Consider the following 25,024-nt stretch of genomic DNA (forward strand, 5'->3'; position numbering starts at 1 on the left):
AGTAGTAATATGAGCAGTCCCTCCCCCTCTTTGTGTGTATAAATATGAGTGTTTGAAGGAGGAGCTGCAGCTTTTCAGCTGGGCCTCTTTAGTTCAACAGAAAAACTCTCCGACAGCAGCATGCTGCCACCGTGAGTAATACTCTCTATACTACTTATTATATTAATTATATCATTACTGTTACTGGTACTGCATTACTGCTAGATAATACTGTGCTTTATATGAATGTTTATGGATTTAATGTCTCCATGGATTTTAACTAGTACTGTGTCTGAAACATTGTCTTTAACCTCAGTGTAGTAATACAAAAGTACTATAATACTTTATTATATAATTATGATATATTGTTGTACTCACTGTTGTTGTAACTTTTTGTGCTTCATCCTGATTGGACACAGATTTGTATTGATTGTTTTGAAAGATCTGTCCAATCAGATATGTTTATTATTTTAATGAACCAATCAGCTTCATATTCAACCATTGAAACCTTGTATCTTCAACATGTTGACAGCTGTGTTTGACAACTGGAGGTACAAGGTTTTACTCTTCTGTTGGCTGATCAGATCTAATTAGTATTGATCAGTATTGACTAAACTTGCAACACCTGCTATTGATTGGTATTATTCACAGTTGACTGCTGATCAGAACTGATGTGTAGTGATTATTACTGACTGTCATTTAAATGTATTGATTACTTATGGCTGGTATACCGATGATCATTGATGAGGATTCATTGGTACTGATTAGTAATCATTTTTATTGGCTGTTAGTGATTATTAGTATTTCTTGGAAGGAACAGACTACTGTAGACTGGTAGTCAGTTTCGATCAGTATTGATCAGAAGTGATAAGTACTGATTACTGCAGTAATCTGGTCTGCTCTGTCATGACAGAAACCTGTTAGTAGTGTCAGTGGTCGTCTTTCTGGCAACGACTGTTTCTATGGCTCCTGTGGAGGGTAAAAATACATACTTTACATTTTATTTTATTTCATTTCATTTCATTTCATTTTATTTTCTAAGAGTTTTTGTTGTGTTTTCCAGAGAAGGAGCAGGAGGAGGTGGAGGTGGAGGCCACAGAGGAGGGGGAGGGGGAGCTGTCCGAGGAAGAGGAGGGTAGGCGTGTGTGTGTGTGTGTGTGTGTGTGTGAGAGAGAGAGAGAGAGAGAGAGAGAGAGAGAGAGAGAAACCTGTTTTTATTTTGGAAAGGCAGCTTCCTTGTAGTTTATATAAACTGTTTTAAGTCTTCATGACGTATGAAATCAGAAGCTTGATTGATTGATTGGTAGCAATGATCTGACAACTTTAAGCTGCAGAGTCTGTCCTCCCAACAACTGCATCAGTCCTTTGTGGAGCTGAAATGATTTGTTGATACATTGATTATTCAATTGACAGAAAATTACTTGGCAACAATTTAGGTGATTGATCAACATTTTTCAAGCAAAAATACAACCCATCACCTCATTCCAACTTCTTAGTGGTTAAGAGTTTCTGTTTTATATCACAGCAAACTGAATTTTAGTAGGTTTTAATATTTGCAGACATTTTTTTAGACCAAATAATCAATTAAATAATCAATTGAGAAAATAATTGTCAGATTAATCAACAAGGAAAATAACCCTAACCACCTGGTTATTATTGTAACCTTTTGTGGTTTAGTTTGAAAGGACTCGGCACTGCATATCACACTCACTAAAGTTGTTAAATATCTTTGAATTAATAAATATATGATTGATTGGTACAATATTTGGATTTGTCTTCTTGTGGTTTCTGATTACCTCTCCTCATAAAACACAGAATGAAATGAAACAAAAAGAAAGGAAAAGAAAAACTTTTTTTAGTTGCCATGAGCAGATATTATTGAAAGTGAGAAAGTGAATAAAGCTGTCATTGAACACGATTTGGGGTTTTGCAGAATTGTCTGATATCTACGATCATTTTGCGAATCTAGAGAAAGAAGAGGTCAAAAAGACAAAAAAAGAACAAAAACAAAGAGGTCAGAAAAGAATCGTTGATGACTGCTCATAATAATAGTCAATAATAAACAACAGAAAAGACACATGAAGCTGTTCAGAGAGGAAAAAGTCAACAAGAAAAAGGATAATCATCAAGATAACAAAACAATAATCTGAAGAAAGAAAGAAAGATAAAGTGGTAAATAAATGCTATTCAGAGGAAATCATTTTTACTGAAGTATAAAATATTAAAAGTGTTAAAAACATCTTTAATTAGAGAAATAAATGTTGGATGTTTTTTCCTTTCCAGATGATGATGACTCGAAGAGTCAGGATAAGATTGATGAGGGTGAGAGCTAAAACACACTATGACCTTTAACCTTTAACTTCCAACATAAACCATTTAAATTCCAGGTTTAATTATAAATTTAAACATCCTTTTTAAACATATGTGAGGTGATAAAGATTTCACACTCAGTGTTCTTAACAGCTGCTGTTATTCATCAAATATAACCGTTACATAAATGGTGTTATTTTATTTGAATTTCAAAATAAATTATACTTGTTACTTTTGAATGATTCTTTGTCAGAGTTTAACAACACTAATCCTTCATGAGTCTGTTTTTAATAAACTCTGTTAGTCAAGTTTCCTTCAGCTGATGGAAACAGAAGTTTTATTCATCCTGAACATCTGATACTCTGTCTTCCTCCCCCTCCAGCAGGAGTTGTTGGCGTGCAGCAGACCACCACGGCGACAGCATCCGGAGGTTCAGGTGAGTCGACCCTGATCAGGTTTTTCCCTCGTGAACAGTTTGCTTGTTCCTGTTTGGTCTCAGGTTTAATCCAGACTAACTGGATGGTATTTGGACCAGGATTAACCTGATTCGGTCTGATCCACAGCCTGAAGTTTCTCCATCAGTCTGCCCGGTAACACATGATGCTGCTGGTCTTAGGTTACTGCAGGTTTAGAGCCACAGCGCCACCTGCTGAAACTCTAACAGCCGTTAAACGTCTGAGGGTATAAACCACAGCTGCGTCCTAAACTGGACCTGATTATTCTGTCAGGTTCAGCTAATCTGCAGATAAACCGGATGTTTGAAGAAGTTACCTGAAGATCCACCCAACACAGGTTTATCAGAGGAACATCAGACTGATCAATGGCCAGGACTTAACAGGACTTTTTTATATTTGCTGTTTCACTGGGCTACACATTCAGTGTCCAGTCTATTAGGTACACCAACAGAATTCTCCCTTTACAAACATGATAATATTCAGTTTTGATTATCATTTGACTGTATGTTTATTATTGAGTCTATAGTTTTCAGTGATGTTGAACTGGAGTTTAATGTTTTACAAAGATGAGGTGGTCAGAATATTAGGAACCCCTCTGAATATAATACCATTTCTACAACTACAACCTCAATGATAAAATAGAGAGTTGATTTAACTCCTCTGGGAAAATTTGAACATCATCATCTTCGGAAATGTAGAATTTATGGTAGATCTGTTGTATTGGATTGCATTAGATTGTATAGGTGTACCTAATAAAGTGGACACTGAGTGTAAAGAAATGACTGAAACTTTTTTGACATTGATTCACAACATCCATAATATTCATTTACAAAACCCCAAATATAAAATAAAGCATAAAAAATATTAATATATTTTTGCAAAAAGTGTCATTTTTAATCATTTCATATTATATATAAATTGGCAGTTATGTCTCAGAGACTTTACACACAGCAGGATATTTCAAATAAACTAAAAATATTTCCACACTTTTAAGTGTGAAGATGAAATTTGAATTATTTTTCCCCAGTTTCAATGTGTCTTTATTTTTTCTATTTATTTCTTTGACAGAAAACAGGTGTCACCATGAATTCAGATTCGCCAGTTTTATCCAAAATGATGCAATCGTGGAAATTATTTTCCTGATAGTTGATTGCAAATGTGAATGTTAAGATGGCTAATAATTCAGCGACTATGATTTTTATGACCGCTGTCAGCAGAGTGCAGACAAGTGATTCTCCTAACAAGGATCAATAATTATTAATAATAAGTCTTATAATAATAATAATAATAATAATAATAATAATAAGTCTCTATCTGACTGACATCACTCAGGTGTGTTTTCTCTGCAGGTGTTTTGTCCAACATTCAGGATCTGAGCGGTGAGTCAACTGTTTCAGTTCATCACATCTGACATGAAGTTACGGTGTTCAAGCACATTAAATATAAATATATAAATATGTAAATACATGAGTTATTTCTACAGACAGTAAATCTGTTGTTCAGGGGTTACTGCAGGACATTTAACGTGATTATAAACAGATTTAATATGTTGGAAAACAGAAGAAACAATTATTTTATCTTTATTACAAATAATTACAGTATTGTTTGGAGGAGAGGTTTCTGTTCCTTTTGATGTTTGTTGAGGACATTTTTATGTTTGTCTTTGTTTCTGTGTTTGAAAATGATTTTTGTTTAAATGAGCAAACATCAACATAAATCCAGTCATGATTCTTATTTTAAAGTTAATATATATGTGAATGTAAATATATTTAGTTAAATCATAATCATGGTTTGTGTTTATTTTAACAGCTTCCAGCAGTCAGTCAGCACGAGGAGGAACAAATGATGGAACAGCAGGAAGTTCTGCAGGTAACCCCCCACACCCCCAAAAGTTGACGCATCACATACTGAATAAAACATCAAATGTGAATCAGAGGTGAAATAATAAACATTTTAATTTTAAATCAGTCGTCTTACTGTTGAAAGTGTAGGAACGAAATGAAACCCATGAAGAAGTGAGTGAATCTTTTTCTTAATGTGTTTGTTCTTCAGCAGCTGGAGGTCCGAGCAGCTCAGCAGCTTCACAACCGACAGGTAAAAATCAATCAATCAATATGTTCCAACTAATCAATAACTGATAGCAAGTCCTCGTCCTTTGGTTGTCCTCTCAGGTTCTTCGGGTTCTTCAGGTTCTTCAGCAACAGCAGTAGAACTCTCTGGTGTCTCTGCTGCTCAACCTGCAGGTAAACATTCATTTCTTTGGTTACACTTTACTTGGATAGTCCGCCTACAGATAGTAAGGATAGAGTATATGTAACATTTCAACAGCTTATTAGTTGAGATTCAACAATTCAACTGTTTGGTTAGGTTATGGACTCTTTTTCTAACATATTATTTTATATAAATATATACAGTATATATGTATATTATGAACCAAACAATTAATGAATGAATTGAGAAAATAATCATCAGATTATTTGATAATAAAATAATTGTTAGTTGCAGCTCTAGAAAAGTCATAACACAACTGAAGAGGAAACTGTTGAGTTTAAAACAGCATCACGTGCTCCATACATGTAACGTCGTAGTTTCTGTAATTATGAGTTTCTGTAACATCAACATCCAACCAATTGTATTTAGTTCAATTTTATTTATATAGCGCCAGTTCATAAAAGAAATTATCTCATTGCACTTGTTTCTCCGATAGAGCAGGTCTAGACCGAACTCTTTATAATATTATTGACAGAGACCCAATAATTTCCACCATGAGCAAGCACTTGGCCACAGTGGCAAGGAAAAACTTCCTTTAAGAGGCAGAAACCTCGAGCAGAACCAGACTCAGGGTGGGCGGCCATCCATTGGGGGGGTGGGCATACAGTAGCACAATGCAAATTCCACATAGAGATTTAAAATAATACTAATGCTAATGGTAGTGCTAATGCTATTAATATTAATTATTTAATAATAGTAATAATAATGATAGTATTAATAATGATGATAATAATAAAACTAATAATAATAATTGTAGCAGCGTGTATTGAGCAGGAACATGGTGGCAGTAGCTGTCTTGCAACCACAGATCCAGACTCTGCAGCTCTGGAGGCAGAAATACCTGCTGAAAGCAACAGAAGGAGAGAGGAGAGAGACGAGAAAGCACAGAACTACGGGAGAGAGAAGATGTCGAGTTAGTAACATGCAGTAATGGGATAAAAATGCATACAGATGGAGAGGGAGAGGAGGAGAGAGGAAAGAGGTGCATCATGGGAAGTCTCCCGGCAGTCTAGGCCTATAGCAGCATAACTACGGGATGGTTCAAGACTCACCTGAGCCAGCCCTAACTATAAGCTTTATCAAAGAGGAAAGTCTTAAGCCTACTCTTAAATGTGGAGCTGGTGTCTGCCTCCCGAACCCAAACTGGGACCCGCAGGAGAGGAGCTTGATAACTGAAGGCTCTGGCTCCCAGTCTACTTTTGGAAACTCTAGGAACCACAAGTAACCCTGCATCCTGGGAGCGCAGTGTTCTAGTGGGGTAATAAGGTATTATGAGATCTTTAAGATACGATGGTGCCTGACCATTAAGAGCTTTGTAGGTGAGGAGAAGGATTTTAAATTATATTCTGGATTTTACAGGGAGCCAGTGCAGAGAAGCTAATATTGGAGAGATATGATCTCTTTTCCTAGTTCTTGTCAGTACACATGCTGTAGCATCGTTTAGTCTGGCAAGATATTCTTAAGACATACAGGAAGGCCAAAATGCCAGAACAGCTAACTACTCATCATTAATAGAGGAAAATAAGAACAGGCTGAGTCACAGCACTATTGAGCCATGTATTCCTATAGCCCTCAGTAGTAACGACTTCATGAGCTTCTTTAATGATAAAATTTTAACTATTAGAGAAAAAATGTATCACGTCCTGCCATCAACTGGTACCAATTTATGTTCAAACACAGGAACCTTAGCGAAAACTGTAAAACCTGATATATATTTAGACTGCTTTTCTCCTTTCGACCTTCTTCAACTAACTAGCCAACTATAGACCTATATCTAACCTTCCCTTTCTCTCTAAGATCCTTGAGAAAGCAGCCAGTCAGTTGTGTGACTTTCTAAATAACAATAGTTTATTTGAGGATTTTCAGTCAGGATTTAGAGTGCATCATAGCACAAAAACAGCACTGGTGAAAATTAGAAATGACCTTTTAATTGCATCAGACAATGGACTTGTCTCTGCTATAGGCCTAGACTGCCGGGAGACTTCCCATGATGCACCTCTTTCCCTTCTCCTCCTCTCCATCTGTATGCATTTTTATCCCATTACTGCATGTTACTAACTCGACATCTTTTCTCTCCCGTAGTTTTCTGCTTTCTCGTCTTTCTCTCCTCTCTCCTTCTGTCGCTTTCAGCAGGTATTTCTGCCTCCGGAGCTGCAGAGTCTGGATCTGTGGTTGTGGGCCACCTGCTGCCCCCGTGTTCCTGCAGAGTCTGGATCTGTGGTTGTGGGCCTCCTGCTGCCCCGTGTTCCTGCTCAACAACTGCTACTACAGTTGTTGTTATTGGCTCTGTTACTAATACTGTCATTATTATTCCTATAACTGTCATTCCTATTATTATTAATTTATTAATATTACCATTACCATGACATTATTACTATTTTAAAATTATTGGTGGTATTTGTATTGTGCTTCCCTCTCTCCAACTTCCCTTCTCTCTCTCTCTCTCTCTCTCTCTCTCTCTCTCTAAAAACCTAACATGGCCTGAGTCTGGTTCTGCTCGAGGTTTCTTTCTGTTAAAAGGAAGTTTTTTCTTGCCACTGTGGCCAAGTGCTTGCTCATGGTGGGATTTGTTAGGTCTCTGTAAATAATATTATAAAGAGTACGTTCTAGACCTGCTCTATAGGAAAAGTGCAATGAGATAACTTCTGTTATGAATTGGCGCTATATAAATAACACTGAATTGAATTGATGTTTGAGTTCACATTTAATTCTCCTATTTTGTTGTGCTATTGCAGCTGTGGTAATTTTGTTTAGGTTTTTATGTCTGTTTTAGGCAGACACCATCACTAAGGAGTTTTGGGTGGGTAACTGCTCTGGAAGTGCAGAGAAGCGTGTAGGACTTCATTAGCTGGACACCACAGCGACAGCCAGCGGCGGAATGAAGACATGCTAAACATATCCGACATTGTCTTTGCATATGTACACACCAACTCAACATTAATTTTAGTGACCTCCAAGTGGAGTAAACGGGAGTCGTTACCACCGACGTGACGGTGTGTTACTGTATTTATGCTTATCCTTCAACAATTCAACGTTGCCTGCTCTGGCCTCAGGAATACATTTGACTATGGTTGCTGGTGTCGCTAACTTCACATTTCTCAAAATAGAGCTGCCAATAATCAGAGTTGGTTTTCTCAGCGGGTGTGTCGCTGAGTGGGGAGAATATGAACAGGTTGGTGGTGAACCGTGGGCCTCAGTTTAGGGCTATGCTTCTTTCGGACAATCACCCAGCATCCCTGGTTTCCCGCCTGCTCGGGAGCTGCCGGGAGACAGCTAACAGGAGCTACATCTAGTTGGTCCCCACCAGCTACTGGGGGCTTGCTAACTACAGCAGCTAACGATTGAGTTCCCATTGTATGGAACCGCATTTCCAATTCACTGAGCCTTGCCTCCAATGCTACAGATAAACTACATTTATTACATGTACCATTATCACTAAAGGAGGCAGAGGAATAGCCAAACATTAGACACACGGAGCAGGAAAGAGCAGGAAAGGGAGAGAGAGAAGCCATCGCTAGTTGCGAAGCTAAGTACGGTAACTAGCAAAACTGAATAGCGTGTAGTATTAGCAAGAAAGTCGCTAGAAGAAGGATGCCCCCATCTTTCTCTTTCCCCCGTCTGCTGCAGAGAATATCGATAAATGATAAATGAATTATTACATTTTGACGGAGCGTTTCTATTTTAACCGGCGCAGCTTTTCTACCCTTTATGGCGCTGGTTTAGCGACCTGTGAGTCGAGTCAGTGAGCGAGGTACACACACACAGGGACAGGAAGCCCAATCTTCTCACAGGCAGTTTAAAATCAGTATGTCTCACATGTTCTGAGACCAGGGCAATTATTAAAAACCGCAAATTGAAGCACCACTACAAGAGAAAGCACAGAGCATCTTTTGAGCAGGATAACAAAGGGGATGGATTTTGGTCATTTTGCTAACAAGGGGATTGCATCCCCCCTCGTCCTCCCTCAAATCGCCTACTGGCTATGAGTGCTTGAGCAGAACTAGTGTTAGTTTAAATGTATAGCGGATAATTAGCCACTGTAAAGAAGAATCAAACAAAATTAACTGGGTTGAGCTAGAGCAGCAAACATATGCTACCAGTAACACACAAGCACTGCCAACCCGGAAATGAGACAATACACTTACCACAGCAAATCAGCATATACTCATTAGATCATATGCAGCTCATCTCTGCAGAGATGCAGCTGTGAGCGTTTACATCAAAAGAAGGTGCAGATTCTTCAGTATGTGTTTTCCTTTATTGTGAAAAATAAATATAAAAACAACAGAAATCAGTCTGTGTTCTTCATCAGGTGAACAGATAAGCTGTGTGAATGAAAAGTTTGTTTTTAGTTAGCGATAAATGATGAGAGCTGAATGTTTTTATTGTTGAGAACATCTCTACCTGCTGACTGAATCAACCAATCGATCAAGTAATGAATAAATGAATAAGTGAATGGACTAATGAATGAATGATTAAACTTAAGTGTTAAAAGTTTCTCAGATATGAAACATGTGTTTGTGTCTGCAGGTTCTGATGGAGTCGACTCAGAGTCCAACGGTAAATATCGATAAAATCACTGTAAATACATGTTGATCAATAACTTGATACACTGCGTGAACACACACACACACATTAAAAATGACAGAAGAAATGAAGAAATAAGTTTCACAGATGAATGAAAAGAGTTTGAAGTAAAAGAGTTTAACCAGAACTCCACAAGAAAATATGTACATTTGAGACATGAAAATCAATTGAGGTGATTATTGATTATTGTGTGTGTGTGTGTGTGTGTGTGTGTGTGTGTGTGTGTGTGTGTGTGTGTGTGTGCGTGTGCTTCAGGTAAGGGACAAAAGCTACTGAATGGAGGAGGAGGAGGGGGCGGAGCTGACAGTCAGACAGGTGAGATGAAGTTTACCTCTCTCACTCTCTGTTTACCTGTCTGTCAGTTTACCTGTCTCTTTCTCTGTTTACCTCTTTCTGTTTACCTATAGACTGGTGACAATTAAAGGAAAAACCTGAATAAATGCGTGGAGAAACATAACAAATGCAGATGCTTCCACGCAGGTGCACTACATGGTACAATTAAGCAATTAACATCCAATCATGCTCAGTGGCATCTATATAAAAATGCTGAGCAGGCCCAGCTGATTCTGATTTTGTATCAAGATGGCAGGAGGAAAAGATCTAAGTGACTTTGAAAGAGGCTTCACTGTCGGGGCACGGATGGCAGGAGCTGCTCAGCTCGTGTTTCAATAGGAACAGTGACTAAAGTGACATCAGCATTTACATCTGTAGTCTACCAGTCATCTACCAGTTAATTAATTCGTGACAACACTGGTGTTACCGATTACTGCTGTACGGAGCAGACGCTTTCAGTTTATAATTGTAGCTTCCATCTTCTGGCTAGTATTGATAACATGCTTAGTATTGCAGTGGTATGAAAAAATAAGAAATCAGGAAGGGGGAAAACACTTTTTCACACCACTGTATATGTCTGTTTACCTCTCTCTCTTTTTATGTCCCGTCTCACTCTTTCCCTTTAGCTGTCTTTCTGTTTACCTGTCTCGCTAACCTTTTACCTGTCTGTCTCTTTAGCTGTCTCTCGCTCTCTTTATCTATCTGTCTTTTTGCCTTTCTCTCTGTTTATCTGTCTCTCTCTCTGTTTATCTGTCTCTCTCACTCTGTTTACCTGTCTGTCAGTTTACCTGTCTCTCTCTCCATTTACCTGTCTTTCTGTTTACCTGTCTCTCACTCTGTTTACATGTGTCTGTTTACCTGTCCCTCTCTCTCTCAGGTGTTTTGGGTTTGTTTGGGGGCAGAGTTTCTCACCTGGATTATACAGGTGAGTGTCCAGGTGAGGTCTGTCTGCCATCATTTCTTCTTCTTCTTCTCCCGTTATCCTGTTGTGTCTTCTTTGTCACATCTGGTTATTGATTACTCATTATTGATTATTGATTTTTAATCAAATATTAAGATGTAAAGATAATGGAGTCTAATGATGGTGATGGCGACTACTACTTAAATAACTCATCCATCTGAGTTTCTAGATATTTACCCTTTTATTATCCCCTTTTATTACCTTCCTGTACCCCAACAGTTTTGGTACCATATCATATACAGTAACTTGAAAATATGTTATAACATGCCGATATTTACTTTATATGTTTAGCAGAATATCAGTCAATTTTGTTTCTCAGTACTGTAACCTGTAGATATCCGGTATTTACACAAATACTTATTATTATTAAATATTTATTCATCTGTAAATAATATTACAAAGAGTATGGTCTAGACCTGCTCTATAGGACAAGTGCAATGAGATAACTTCTGTTATGAATTGGCGCCATAAATAAAAATAAAATAAAATTTAACTTAATTGAATTTAATCTTTACTCTAAAATGTCCAGTTGTTCCTCATATTCTTCTTACACTGTACATTTAAGTACCAGTAGGAAGGCTCTATTAGGCTGTATTATAAAGTGTAGTGTTGTATATAAAGTGTATACTCTATATATATTATTAAGTGATTCCCAGATTTCAAGTTACAGCTGAATACTGACAGGTGACTGGTTACTTCAAATACTGATGACCTGCTAGCTTAAAATCAAATCAATTCAATTCACTTGTATTTATATAGCACCAAATCATAACAGTTAACAAGTTATCTCATTGCACTTTTCCTACAGAGCAGGTCAAGACTATACTCTTTATAATATTATTTACAGAGACCTAACAAATCCCATCATGAGCAAGCACTTGGCCACAGCGGCAAGGAAAAACTTCCTTTAGGAGGCAGAAACCTCGAGCAGAACCAGACTCAATGGTGGGCTGCTATCTGCAGAGAGAGAGAGAGAGCAGGAGGAAAGAGAACATACATTAGCACAATGCAAGTTCCATGTAGAGGTTTAAAACAATAGTAATGGTAATGGTAGTTGTGATAATATTAATATTAATAAAAATTGCAATAATAATGATGATAATAATAATAAGAAGAAGAAGAATTGCAGTAGCAGCTGTCGAGCAGGAACACAGGGGCAGCAGGTGGGCCACAACCACAGATCCAGACTCTGCAGCTCCGGAGGCAGAAATACCTGCTGAAAGCAACAGAAGGAGAGAGGAGAGAGACGAGAAAGCACAGAACTACGGGAGAGAGAAGATGTCGAGTTAGTAACATGCAGTAATGGGATAAAAATACATAAAGATGGAGAGGGAGAGGAGGAGAGAGGAAAGAGGTGCATCATGGGAAGTCTCCCGGCAGTTAGGCTTAGTTATGCTACTATCAGCATAACTGAGCTAACGTCACTAACGGTTATCTAAGACACTGAGGTGATTATCAAAATGATAAAAACACTATAAACAAAAACTAACAGTAAATACTATAACAATATGTACAAAGCTAACTGTGAAAAGTGAATTAACTAAATTAAAGATGAAAAAGCACTAAGGTTGGAGGCGAAGGTAACGTTACCGTAGAGTTGACAGGAAGTAAACAGATGTCTCATGCAGTTCGTTGTCTTCAGAAAAGAAAAAGAAAAAGAAAAGGACACATCTGACCAATGAGAGCAGAGAACGTTCTCACCTGACACTGATGCAAAAAAACTGACTCATCCACTGATCCAGAACAAACAGCCTGAAACTGTTTCAGTCAAACACAAAATCATGTTTTTAAAAAGTGATCTAAAGATTTTCGTCTGTCGTCGAATTCGACGTTAAAAACACAAACGTTTATATGAAAACATGCATATTTACTCGTCCCTCTGTCCACTTCAAGTCTTCATTTTACCTTTTTTCATGTCTGTGTTTATCCTTGACTTACTCTTCTTCCTCTTCTTCTTCTTCTTCAGGAACCATCGACCCGTCCAGTCATGACTTTCTGCTCGGCCTGATGGGTATGTTTCTCTGTTGACGAGCTGCGTTTTCTAACTGAGCTAAGCTTCAGCGCCTCATTTCCTGTCTCCTTCAGTGCCGCCTTTCCCTTTTTCCTGATTCCTTCAGCGCCTCCTTTCCTGTTTCCTGTCTCCTTCAGTGTAGGAAAGGAAAAGTGACACCTGGATGTTTAGATTGTTTGGAGTCATCAGCAGGTAGACGAGTTATGAAACAACAGGTTAATACTAGGTGTGTCAGCTGATCTCTCTAAGATAAAACACCAACCTATTTGGACACAAAGATTACATCATCCAAACACTGCAGTGAAGCCAGGAAGTGGTCTGATAACAGTAGTTTAATGCGTGTTGTGTTTGTTGTTTTCAGATGGAGGTGATCCATTCGGACCAGGTGTTCACATCAACATCCCAGGTCTGATCTCAGAACTGTTTCTTAAAAACTAAATCTTCAGGTCAAAGAATTCACTTCATACAGATCTGTGAAGACTGGACAGCTATTCATTCATTCATCTTAAAGCTGATTGACAGCTCTGTCTTCCAGTCAGACATCACCTGACAGGATAAACACAAGGTTTCTGGGCTCTCATTGGCTGATGCGTCTGATTTACTGCTAGCTGTTCTGGAAACATTTCTCGTGAGATATACAACAAAATAGTACAGATGATATCAGTGTAGGTGTGATCAGTACAAATGTGATCAGGTTTGATCAGTTGTTAACTTAAAGTAAAAAAGATCACAACATATCTTTAAAGAACCTTTACAGGTAATAAAACTTTGAAACAGGAAGTTCATTTTTGATTTCCTCTTTTTTTTTCTTTTTTTTCTGACAGGTCACATGACTCCACCCACTCAGCTGGACTCTACAGGTGTGATTTATTTCATTCTACTTCTGTGGTCTGTTTTTAAAGTTGAAAATAGGACATTTCTGCTGCACATCATCTGAATCATATTCATTATTGATCAGTTGTGGTTGTTGTTTGTGTTTCAGTGATCAGTTCAGATGTCACAGCAGCTCCGTCTGCAGAGCAGAACAGCGGCTCCAGTCTGGACTCACCTGCAGGTACTGCAGCAACTTTAAAGCTGCTAAGTGGAGTTTTCTCATAAACAAAATATCTGTTTACATTCAGTGTGAATCTTTGAGCTCTAACAAACATGTTGAATGTTTTTCCTTCATCATAAAACATTTACAAAGCTGATTCTTCCTAAATGTTGTTGTTTACATCCATGTTTACTACCTCTTCTTCACTACCTTTTTGGTGCATTGTTGTGTGTCTTGGTATATTACCTCCACCTGTAGATCAGCAGGATATTGTGACACCACTGGCTGAACTGTGTATTGCATCAGTCATGTCCTTGTGCACAATAATAAACAAAAGAGGGACCTACAACTACCAGTGATCAAAAACTCCACAAGGAGCCTTAAACCCTAAAACACACCTGCTCCACTATTAATCAAATACCTGCTGGTAGTGAAGGTGGAGAAGATGCTTTCTGAAGCACTGAATCACCATGAAGCTGTTGTGTTGAAAATGGTTCACTGTTTCTAAGTATTTGATACAGTAAAAAATGGTTTGTATTATATTTGTATGGAAGGATTCAATTTGAGACCTTATGAATGAAAGGAGTTTTTTTAATTATTGCTATTTTGCTTAGTAAAGCTTGTTTTATATAAACAGAATCTGCAGCTCTGTTTTTAAATACTGAAGCAGATTGACAAACACATCTCGTATTCAGAATCAGTGCGACTCCTCTCTGAAACAAGTTGCCGTAACGAGGCCTTGTTTGTGTGGTCACATGATTTTTGGAGTGTTGAAGCAAAGCATCGTCTTCCTGCGATACTTCTACTTTAAAAGGTCAGTCTCTGACTGTCCTTGAGTAGCTGACGATGGCAGTTTACAGGTGCTTCACATCCAATCTGCTGGAGTTTGGGAGGATGTGCCAGGAAGAATGGGATAAACTTCCCAAATCCAGGTGTGTAAAGCTTGTAGAGACTTACCCAAGAAGACTAGAAGCTGTAATTGCTGCCAAGGGGGCTTCTACAAAGTACTGATTTAAGGGTCTGAATACGTATGTAAATGAGAGATTTCAGTTTTTGATTTTTAATAAATTTGCAAAAAAATTCTAAACACTTTTTAGACACGTTTTTCACTGTCATTATGGATTATTGAGAGTAGATTGATGGGTAAAAATGACAATTTTATCCATTTAAAATTACATCTACAACACAATAGTGTGCAAAAAGTGAAGGGGTCTGAAGACTTTCTGAAACCACTGTATACATGTATATATGTACCCATTTCCAAAACGTTTTTAAAATACTGTCCAGAACATGGAGGATGACTTATTAACTAAAGTAATCTTTGATGATGGATATAGAGACACTCTGTTTCTCCTGTCATTTAAAGTTTAATAAACTGATTTATAATGAGTAAAATACAACTAACCTGTTTTGACTCTTCTCTCCTGCTTTACTTTTCTGTTTTCATGGTTTCATCCCGTTGTTGAAGATCCTGCTCATCACTCTGACATCATGATCGACCAATCAGGACCAGACCACACCTCTCTGAGCTCAGGACCTGATCAATCACTGTCCAGCTCTGTCTCAGGCTCCTCCCACTCTGCAGCCCAGGAAGGTTGGTATAGAGAAGACTCTGAAAATACATAAAGATTTTTACTCTGAAAATACAGAAAGACTTTTACACTGAAGTTCTCCTGCTGCTCTTATTTAAAGTAAATAAAGTAAAATATGTTTGTCTTCATCAGGTGCAGCAGCTTCATCATCTTCATCACACAGTGAAGCTCACAGAGTACAGACAGGTAAAAAAACAAACCTGTACAAGTGTGTTTGTCCAACCTGATGAGATCAGCTGAGTATCATCAGCGTAGACATGAACACCAAAGAATGAGTGCTGACATCGTTAAACTAAATTCATCTGATGTCATGTCAGAAACAAATACAGCCATGCTAACTGATTAGCATCAGCTGGTTCTGTCTGTTAACAGTTAAAGAGATTCAGACCAAAACAAGCACAGCTCATCACTGTGGATAGTATTAGAACTAATTTATTAGATTAATATTATTATTATTGTGTTGGAGAAATACTGACATGTTGCATTTTAGTATTTATTGACGAGACACGAGGGTTTCAGTTTCACAACATGATTTATTCTTTTGATATTTCAAAAATTAATACAAATAAATTGTGTTTTCACCAAAAATACTAAACCCCCCACTAATACTGATAGTAATACTGATAATAATATTCAAATCATTTTTTTTTATTTTAGCGCCAATTCATAACTGTTACGGGTGTTGGCTGGCTGGCTGGCTGGCTGGCTGGCTGGCTGGCTGGCTGGCTGGCTGGCTGGCTGGCTGGCAGACAAAACAGAACCAACATAGCAACAGGGATGACCTGATAAAGAACAAAGCAAGGACACAGACTTAAATACACTTAGATGAGGGAGCCAACGAGACACAGGTGAAACTGATCAAGGCACAGGGGAAAACAATCAAAGCAATCAAAGACAGGAAGCAAAACTAAAAGACACTTGCGGGAAGGAGACTATTTCAAAATAAAACAGGAAATTACTGAACACAAACCCCCAAAACCATGACAATAACAGAAGTTATCTCATTGCACTTTTCCTATAGAACAGGTCTAGACCGAACTCTTTATAATATTATTCACAGAGACCCAACAATTTCCACCATGAGCAAGCATTTGGCAACAGTTGCAAGGAAAAACTCCCTTTTAAGAGGCAGAAACCTCGAGCAGAACCAGACTCAGGGGGGGCGGCCATCTGCCGCTGCCTGTTAGGTTGAGAGAGAGAGAGACACAGAAAGCATATAGTAGCACAATGCAAATTCCACACAGAATTATAAAATAATAATAATGCAATGGTAGTGGTAATGTTAATATAAATAAAATAAAAATAATGATATGAATTAACATTATGATAATAATTGTAGCAGCGGGTGTTGAGCAGGAACATGGGGGCAGAAAGTGGTCTACAATCATTGATCCAGATTCTGCAGCTCCGGAGGCAGGAATACTTGCTAAAAGCAACAGAAGGAGAGAGGAGAGAAACAAGAAAGCACCCTGAGTCTGGTTCTGCCCAAGGTTTCTGCCTTTTAAAGGAAGTTTTTCCTTGCAACTGTCACCAAGTGCTTGCTCGTGGTGGGATTTGTAAGATACGATGGTGCCTGACCATTAAGAGCTTTGTAGGTGAGGAGAAGGATTTTAAATTCTGTTCTGGATTTTACAGGGAGCCAGTGCAGAGAAGCTAATATTGGAGAAATATTATCTCTTTTCCTAGTTCTTGTCAGTACACGTGCTGCAGCATTCTGGATCAACTGGAGAGTCTTAAGGGACTTATTCAGGCAGCCTGATAATAAGGGATTGCAATAATCCAGCCTAGAAGTAACAAATGCATGGACTAGTTTTTCTGCATTATTTTGAGACAGGATGTGCCTGCTTGAAGTTTGTTTTATGTGGGACTTCAAATATAACTTCAAGGTTCCTTACAGTGGGGCTGGAGGACAGGACAATGCCATCTAGAGTAACTATATGAAAGGGATAATGTACAACTTTGCGTCGTTCGTAGTGAACCTGCAGCGCTATCAACAAGATGATCAATTTGGGAGGGACTGAAATTAGCATAAGAGTCCTCTGTTATATTGAGACATGGCATTGAATTAAATGCAGATGGAATAACTTCCTTAAATTTAGCTATAGCACTATAAGATAGACATCTAGTGTAGGAGTTTTTGCCTAATGGCGTGTAGTCCAGTAACTGCAGTTCAAAAGTTATTAAATAATGGTCCAATAATGAAGGATTCTCTGGAAAGATTAAATGTTCAATTTCAATGCCATATACCAGAACAAGGTCGAGGGTGTGGTTAAAACAGTGAGTGGGTTTATGTACACTCTGACAGAAGCCAATCGAATCTAATAATGAGATAAACGCATTACTAAGGCTATCATTTTCAACGTCCACATGAAAATTAAAATCACCTACAATAATTACTTTATCTGTTTTAAGGACTAAACTTGATAAAAGCTCTGAGATTTCAGATAAAAATTCAGAATAAGGACCAGGAGCGCGGTACACTATAACAAATAGAACTGGCTGTCGTGTTTTCCAGGTCGGGTGTGAAAGACTAAGAACAAGTCCTTCGAATGAGTTATAGTTTAGTTTAGGTTTTGGGTTGATTAATAGGCTTGAGTCGAAGATGGCTGCAGCTCCACCTCCTCGGCCGGTGCCTCGAGGAACGTGAGTATTAATATGACTGGGCGGAGCGGATTCATTTAGGCTAACATATTCTTCATGACCCAGCCAGGTTTCAGTGAGACAGAATAAGTCAATATGATTCTCTGATATTAATTTGTTCACTAGTACAGCTTTAGATGACAGAGATCTGATGTTTAAGAGTCCACATTTAATTCTCCTGTTTTGTTGTGCTCTTTCAGTGTTGTTATTTAGGTTTTTATGTATAACTCCTCTTCTTTTCTTTTTCCTTGCCACTGTGGCCAAATGCTTGCTTATGGTGGGATTTGTTGGGTCTCTGTAAATAATATTATAAAGAGTTCGGTCTCGACCTGCTCTATAGGAAAAGTGCAATGAGATAACTTCTGTTATGAACTGGTGCTATATAAATAAAATTGAGTTGAATTCTGTTAACTTTTGGTTTTATTAATTTAAGTAGGCATACCGGACCTTCGTCATCATGGTAACAATAAACATGTGGTTAACTGTTATGGTATACCAGGGCTGGACCCAAAAGCACGACTAGGACAGTGGAAGTGAAGTAGAAGGTTCCGTTTATTTTGAGGAAACACAATGTGAAACCAGGAATGTGGAGGTAATGCTGGAAGACAGCGGACCAACACAAGGCTGAGGAGAGCAGGCAGGCCGAGGCAGGAACAGCGGCCCGAGGCAAGGCAGGTGAGAGCTGTGGTGAGGTCCTCCTGGAAAGCCGGTGGGCAACTTGGAGGCAGGTGACACGAGCAAATCTGGGCACAGGGAGTCAAAAGGTTAATCAGGCGTTTTGATAACATGCAGGTAATATCTCAGAAGTGAAGTCAAGAGCCGAGGAGTTGTACCACTGAGGTAAACGGCCGATCTGGCGAAGACTGGTGAGAAGAACCGGGTAGATATACTGTTAGGTGTGATTGTGGATGGAGAACAGGTGAGCAGCAGTAGATGGGTAGCAGGTGTGTCAGTTGCTGATTGGCAGTTCCTCGGAGGCCGCGCCCCACAGCACACACACACACACACACACACACACACATACACACAAGGAGACTAACAGGGGACAGACAGACAGAAACACTAGGAATGGTACAGCCGTACCATGACATTAACGTTGTGAAACGGTTGTAGTTTGGTTAGGTTTAGGCACCAAAACTACTTGGTTAGGTTTAGGAAATGCTCACGGTTAAGGTTAAAATTAGTAAGTTACATTAGTAACTCACAGTAAGTCACGTGATGTAAACACGTACATCATGTAAAGTAAATCACGTAACTTACCTTACGTACATAAATAAAAATAAGTAAGCGTAACTTAAAAAACTCAACATTGACTTTTGGTTTCACACTGGACACGAAACCCTATCTCCCGGGTGAAAGTCCTGTGTTTGACCCATACATCGACCTCATCCACCTTTCTACATGGACGCTCTTTATACTTCCTCATCTGACTTCCTCCTTTGATCCTGTCATAATTACTGAGGCCACTAGAGGTCACCGCCTAATGACAAATGTAACTGCCTCGTGGCTCCCTATTATGTGGGTTATATTCGAATTATAGTGCATTACTTTTCGTTTCAGTGCATTAAAATGCGTTCAATGAATGTGTTTCAGTGCATTCACTTTTCGTAACAACAAAAAGTGAATGAGAACAGCCTCAATGAAGACATGCAGCTAAACATGTCATCAGTGGTTTGACAGGGGCCCAGAGAAAACATTGTCTTTGCATATGTACACACCATTACTCAACATTAATTTTAGTAATACTGATACTAATACTGACACTAATACTGCTACAATTACTAATAGTGATACTGATAGTAATACTGATACTAATACTGATTGTCAGTGTTGTGCAAGTTCACACTTCACAAGAGCTCAAAGTTCAGTTCACACAGATTAAAATGATCTAGTTCATTCAGGTCGTTAACTCTCGCGTTCACATTCATTAGTGAATGTGAATGGATACGTTCAGTTCACCATTCATCAAAAACACGAGCACGTTCAATGAATGGTTCTAGCAACACTGCTGATAGTAATACTACAGTTACTACTTCTACTACTGCTGCATGATTCACTGTGGTGAATATAGATTCACTGGAGTTCACTAATAAAACTGACCCATTGAATCTGTAACAGAGTCTCTGAACAGGTTTCTTTATTTCTACAGTGAGATCAAGTTAAGAATAAACACTTTACCAACAACACACAAATCTTCATGTTACATACTTTAGTTCAGTTCTTCACCATGTGACTGTTTCAAATATATATTATATTTTATTTATTTAATTTTATTAATGCTATATGTTTCCTCACAGACGGAGCCGACTCAGCTGATGCTAATGGTAAGAGTGGGAGTTACTTCTGGTTTTGTTTGGGACAGTTAGAAGCTGCCTGTTGGTAAATATCTGTGACATTCTGGGAATCAAATATATTTTTACAGTTTTAATGTGCAAAGAGTATTTCAAACTAAAATAGTGAGCTGTACTTTACACCCCACTCCATTGTGTTTTATATTATGCTTTAATGATTTATACACAGTTTTAATTATTTTATTTACACGTTTCACTGCTGCACAGTGTTGTATATTCTGATGGTTCTCAGTTATCATGTTTGTTCTTTTGCTGCTTTTATGTTTTGATGAACCAAACAAAGGTTTGCATTTTGGGGAGCAATAAAGTTGTATTTTATTTTAAATGATCAGTCATGAGACAGAGCTTGATGATGTCAGTGGCTGTGACTCACTGACAGTTTGTGTTTTTCAGGAAATGGTCGACAGACTCTGCTGATGGACACAAACGGAGGTAAACTTTCATCTTTCATAATCAGAACTTTTATTCGTGGTGTGACGCCTGCTGCATGTGACGCCTGCTGCGTGTGACGCCTGCAGTGTGACGCCTGCAGTGTGACGCCTGCAGCATGACGCCTGCTGCGTGTGACGCCTGCAGTGTGACGCCTGCAGTGTGACGCCTGCAGCATGACGCCTGCTGCGCGTGACGCCTGCAGTGTGACGCCTGCAGTGTGGCGCCTGCAGCATGACGCCTGCTGCGTGTGGCGCCTGCAGTGTGACGCCTGCAGTGTGACGCCTGCAGCATGACGCCTGCTGCGTGTGACGCCTGCTGCGTGACGCCTGCAGTGTGACGCCTGCAGCATGCGTGTGACGCCTGCAGCGTGACGCCTGCAGCGTGACGCCTGCTGCGTGACGCCTGCAGCGTGCAGTGTGACGCCTGCAGTGTGACGCCTGCAGTGTGACGCCTGCTGCGTGACGCCTCCTGCGTGACGCCTGCAGCGTGACGCCTGCAGCGTGACGCCTGCAGCGCGTGACAGCCGCAGGGCGTGACGCCTGCAGCGCGTGACGCCTGCAGCGTGACGCCTGCTGCGTGACGCCTGCAGCGTGACGCCTGCAACGTGAGAAAACTGAGATTTCAATTGTTTTATTACCTTTTTTGCTCCATGAAGAACTAATAAACTTAACTGAAAACTAACTGCCTGATTAGTTAATCAAATATCTACCTGTTCAGCTATGACATCATCACCTGCGAGTCACTCGACTTGAAACTTATCTGACTTGACGTGAACCTGACGCCACACTTTCTTCACTAAAGTGACATCAGTTTAAATTGTTGTGAAATCATTTTATAAATAACTGTCTAATTAAGTCCCTAATTACTTAATTTGTGGTTAATAAACATAATGATGATGATAATGTAATCAGATGTTATGATGATGTCAGCAGGTGGAGCACAGTCAGTGACGGGTCTTCACATTGAACTCACAGGTGAGAGAGAGGGACTGATAGATCAATAAATCAATAAATTGATTAACAATATTGATTGCCAATAGAAACCTGACTCTGTTTTCTGATTTGTTCCAGCGCCAGGTCTTGGACTCAGCCATGATGTCACAGGTAACACTTGTTGCTATGACAACTGCATCTCAACCCCAACATCAAGAGTTTGTTTGTTTGCTTTTTGTTTTACCTGTGAGTCGTTAATTCACCTTTGGGCAATCACTTCCTGTCACGTGATCGTGTTGTCTTACAGAGTCGTCCCCCGTCATCCTCCACACAGAGTCTGTAGACAGCTTCACACACACACTGCACCCAGGTACACCTGTCTGTCACACACCTGTCTGTCACACACCTGTCTGTCACACACCTGTCTGTCTCGATGGTCACACTGTGAGGACTCGCTTCCCATCCTGTCGTTTTTTTCAGCTACAGGTGGTTACTCCCACACAGACCTGGTTACTGTGGCAACAGACTCCACAGGGACAGACACAGGTAAGCCTCACCCATCAACATGGCGGACAGACAGGTCAGAGGTTAAAGGTCAAACATGTTGTTAAACTGTGTGTGTTTGTAGTTTCAGCAGATCCAACAGGAACTCCACTTGACTCCAGTAAGTTGCATTTATTTACACAGAAGAACAGTCAGTTCTTCTTCTACAGTAGAAATGTGTGTTAATGTTAATGTGTGTGTGTGTGTGTGTGTGTGTGTGTGTGTGTTAACATGTGTGTGTTTGTTTCAGGTCATCCAGCTGTGACAGATCACACACAGATGGCTGGTAAGTTTTACAAATGTTTCAATGTTCAACTTGAAAAGACCATAAACTAAAACCAGACTACAAAACCAGTCTGAAACAAATCTAAAACCAGTCTGAAACAAATCTAAAACCAGTCTGAAACCAGTTTAAAACCACTTTTGTTTATTACATTTATTTGTTAGGGACCATGAGCAAAAAACATTTACCAGATTTAGCTACAAGCTCATTTCCATTTGAAGTCCCTGTGCAGGTGGACACTAACCAGTCTACAAACCAGTCTTAACCCAGTCTGAAACCAGTCAATCTAGACCCAGTCTGAAACCAGTCTACAAACCATTCTAGACCCAGTCTACAAACCAGTCTAAACCCAGTCTGAAACTAGTCAATCTAGACCCAGTATGAAATCAGTCTACAAACCAGTCTAAACCCAGTCTGAAACCAGTCTACAAACCAATCTATCAGTCAGTCTACAATGTGTGTAAAGCCAGTACAAACCAGTGTTAAACTAATATAACACCAGTCTGAAACTGATCTATAAACAGTCAGTTCAACTTTATTTATACAGCGCCAATTCACAACAGAAGTTATCTCATTGTGCTTTTCCTACAGAGCAGCTCCAGACCGAATTCTTTATAATATTATTTACAGAGACCCAACAAATCCCACCATGAGCGAGTACTTGGCCACAGCGGCAAGGAAAAACTTCCTTTAAGAGGCAGAAACCTCGAGCAGAACCAGACTCAATGGGGGGCGGCCATCCGCCGCTGGCGTGTTTGGTTACGTTTTTAGTCCCAACCAGTCCATAACAGGACCACAGTCTTCTGTGGTTGACCAGTTTAAAAAGTATCTGTAACCAGTTTCCATCTGAATCAGGTCAGGGGTTCTAGTTTGTGTTGGTGGATCTTGGTTTAGGTTCAGGTAATGTTAACTAGTCTTGTTAAAGGTTGGTATTAAACTAGTTGCGTTCATGGTTTTAGTTTGTATCTTACCAGAGATCAGTTGCCAAAGTAATTTTCTTTCTTAGTGTTAACTAGTCTCATTAATGGTTAGGATTAACTAGTCCTGTTTATAGTTTATGTTTGTTAGTATCGTACGTGAGATCAGATGCTGAAGGCTTGTTCTTTCTCTTTTCTTGGTTCTGCTTGTTCTCTGCAGGTTCAGTCACTGAACAGTACAACCCATCTGGTCAGGGTCCTGAAGGTTCGTACAACTCACTCTGACCTCTGACCTCTGTATTGACTCTTAACCTGACCATGTAGGAACATTTAAGTCCTGTCCTCAGTTCAGGTTCTGGATTGAGGAGTCTGTCGTTCAGGACACTGTGATGTATTTAGGAGCGCTGGAGAACCCTGCTGTCTGATGGTTCCGGATTCATTTATTATGCCTCTTTTTTTGGATCTTGAACATCAATATTTGCGACAAAAACAAGATTTCCTCATACAGACGATTCAAGTTTGATCAAATTTCTGCTGCATGAATAAATATCCAGCAAAACACTTCAATTAAATTTTACATTCAGCATGTGAGCAAGTTAATGTTGTCTGTTTGTCACTGTTACATCACATTTGTGATTGAGTGTGAAAATGTATTCAGAAGAAGCCCATTGATGATACATTCACCTCATGAATAGAGTATAATATTAGTATTAGTGATTCTGGACCTGGTGTTACTCAGTATCAGATCCAAACCAAAGGTTGTGGTATTTCCCAGCCTGGAGGAAGTATTCAGATCCTTTACTTAAGTAAAAGTAATACTACCACAATGTAAAAATACTCTGTTACAAGTACAGAAGTATTCCAAACAAAATGTACTTAAAGAATCAAAAGTAAAAGTACTCGTTCTGCAGAATTGGCACATTTAGAGTGTTTTATTATTACATATTTTATATTACTGGATTATTATTATTGATGTATTAACATGTAAACAGCATTTTAATGTTGTAGCTGGTTGAGGTTTACACTGTTCGGTAGTTTCATCATATTTAATGGGATGGTGTCAAATCTTCACCTGTAAAGTAACCAAAGCTGTCAGATACATGTAGTGCAGTAAAAAGTACAATAGTAGAAGTTTAAAGTGGCATGAAATTGAAATGCAAAGTACAAGTACCTCAAAACTGTACTTAAGTACAATACTTGAGTAAATGTAGCCTACTTTCCCCCATAGTTCCCACCCTTGACTCCAGTTTACCTCTTTACATTCAGCATGCAAATCTAAACTTAATGTCTTGTTTATCAGTCGCTCTAGATTCATCGTTTAGTCTATAAAATGTCAGAAAACAGTAAATAATGTCCATCTCGCATTTTCAAATGTCTCATTTTGTCCAACCAAC

The 25,024-nt window shown here is 39.1% G+C and overlaps 1 protein-coding gene across 8 annotated transcripts in view; it reads left to right on the forward strand.

Annotated features, from left to right (window-relative positions):
• si:ch211-80h18.1 (uncharacterized protein LOC555593 homolog) overlaps window positions 1-25,024 on the forward strand; it is a 25,693-nt gene continuing 669 nt past the window's right edge. The window contains exons 1-27 of one of the 8 annotated variants that reach the window (XM_044172407.1): window positions 1-131; window positions 893-957; window positions 1,043-1,114; window positions 2,263-2,301; window positions 2,672-2,725; window positions 4,094-4,123; window positions 4,554-4,613; window positions 4,797-4,838; window positions 4,916-4,987; window positions 9,546-9,575; window positions 9,858-9,917; window positions 10,813-10,860; window positions 12,863-12,907; window positions 13,269-13,313; window positions 13,732-13,767; window positions 13,890-13,961; window positions 15,409-15,534; window positions 15,665-15,718; window positions 20,470-20,496; window positions 20,917-20,955; window positions 21,885-21,929; window positions 22,026-22,058; window positions 22,195-22,257; window positions 22,368-22,433; window positions 22,516-22,551; window positions 22,681-22,716; window positions 23,851-23,895. In XM_044172407.1, coding sequence (XP_044028342.1) covers window positions 121-131; window positions 893-957; window positions 1,043-1,114; window positions 2,263-2,301; window positions 2,672-2,725; window positions 4,094-4,123; window positions 4,554-4,613; window positions 4,797-4,838; window positions 4,916-4,987; window positions 9,546-9,575; window positions 9,858-9,917; window positions 10,813-10,860; window positions 12,863-12,907; window positions 13,269-13,313; window positions 13,732-13,767; window positions 13,890-13,961; window positions 15,409-15,534; window positions 15,665-15,718; window positions 20,470-20,496; window positions 20,917-20,955; window positions 21,885-21,929; window positions 22,026-22,058; window positions 22,195-22,257; window positions 22,368-22,433; window positions 22,516-22,551; window positions 22,681-22,716; window positions 23,851-23,895 — 1,351 coding nt within the window. In that variant the 5' untranslated portion in view covers window positions 1-120. Of the gene's footprint in view, window positions 132-892; window positions 958-1,042; window positions 1,115-2,262; window positions 2,302-2,671; window positions 2,726-4,093; window positions 4,124-4,553; window positions 4,614-4,796; window positions 4,839-4,915; window positions 4,988-9,545; window positions 9,576-9,857; window positions 9,918-10,812; window positions 10,873-12,862; window positions 12,908-13,268; window positions 13,314-13,731; window positions 13,768-13,889; window positions 13,962-15,408; window positions 15,535-15,664; window positions 15,719-20,469; window positions 20,497-20,916; window positions 20,956-21,884; window positions 21,930-22,025; window positions 22,059-22,194; window positions 22,258-22,367; window positions 22,434-22,515; window positions 22,552-22,680; window positions 22,717-23,850; window positions 23,896-25,024 lie in introns of all 8 variants that reach the window. The other 7 variants (XM_044172406.1, XM_044172403.1, XM_044172404.1 and 4 more) reach the window with 7 other exon arrangements.

This window comes from Siniperca chuatsi, linkage group LG17, assembly GCF_020085105.1.
Source record: "Siniperca chuatsi isolate FFG_IHB_CAS linkage group LG17, ASM2008510v1, whole genome shotgun sequence".
NCBI lineage: Eukaryota > Metazoa > Chordata > Actinopteri > Centrarchiformes > Sinipercidae > Siniperca > Siniperca chuatsi.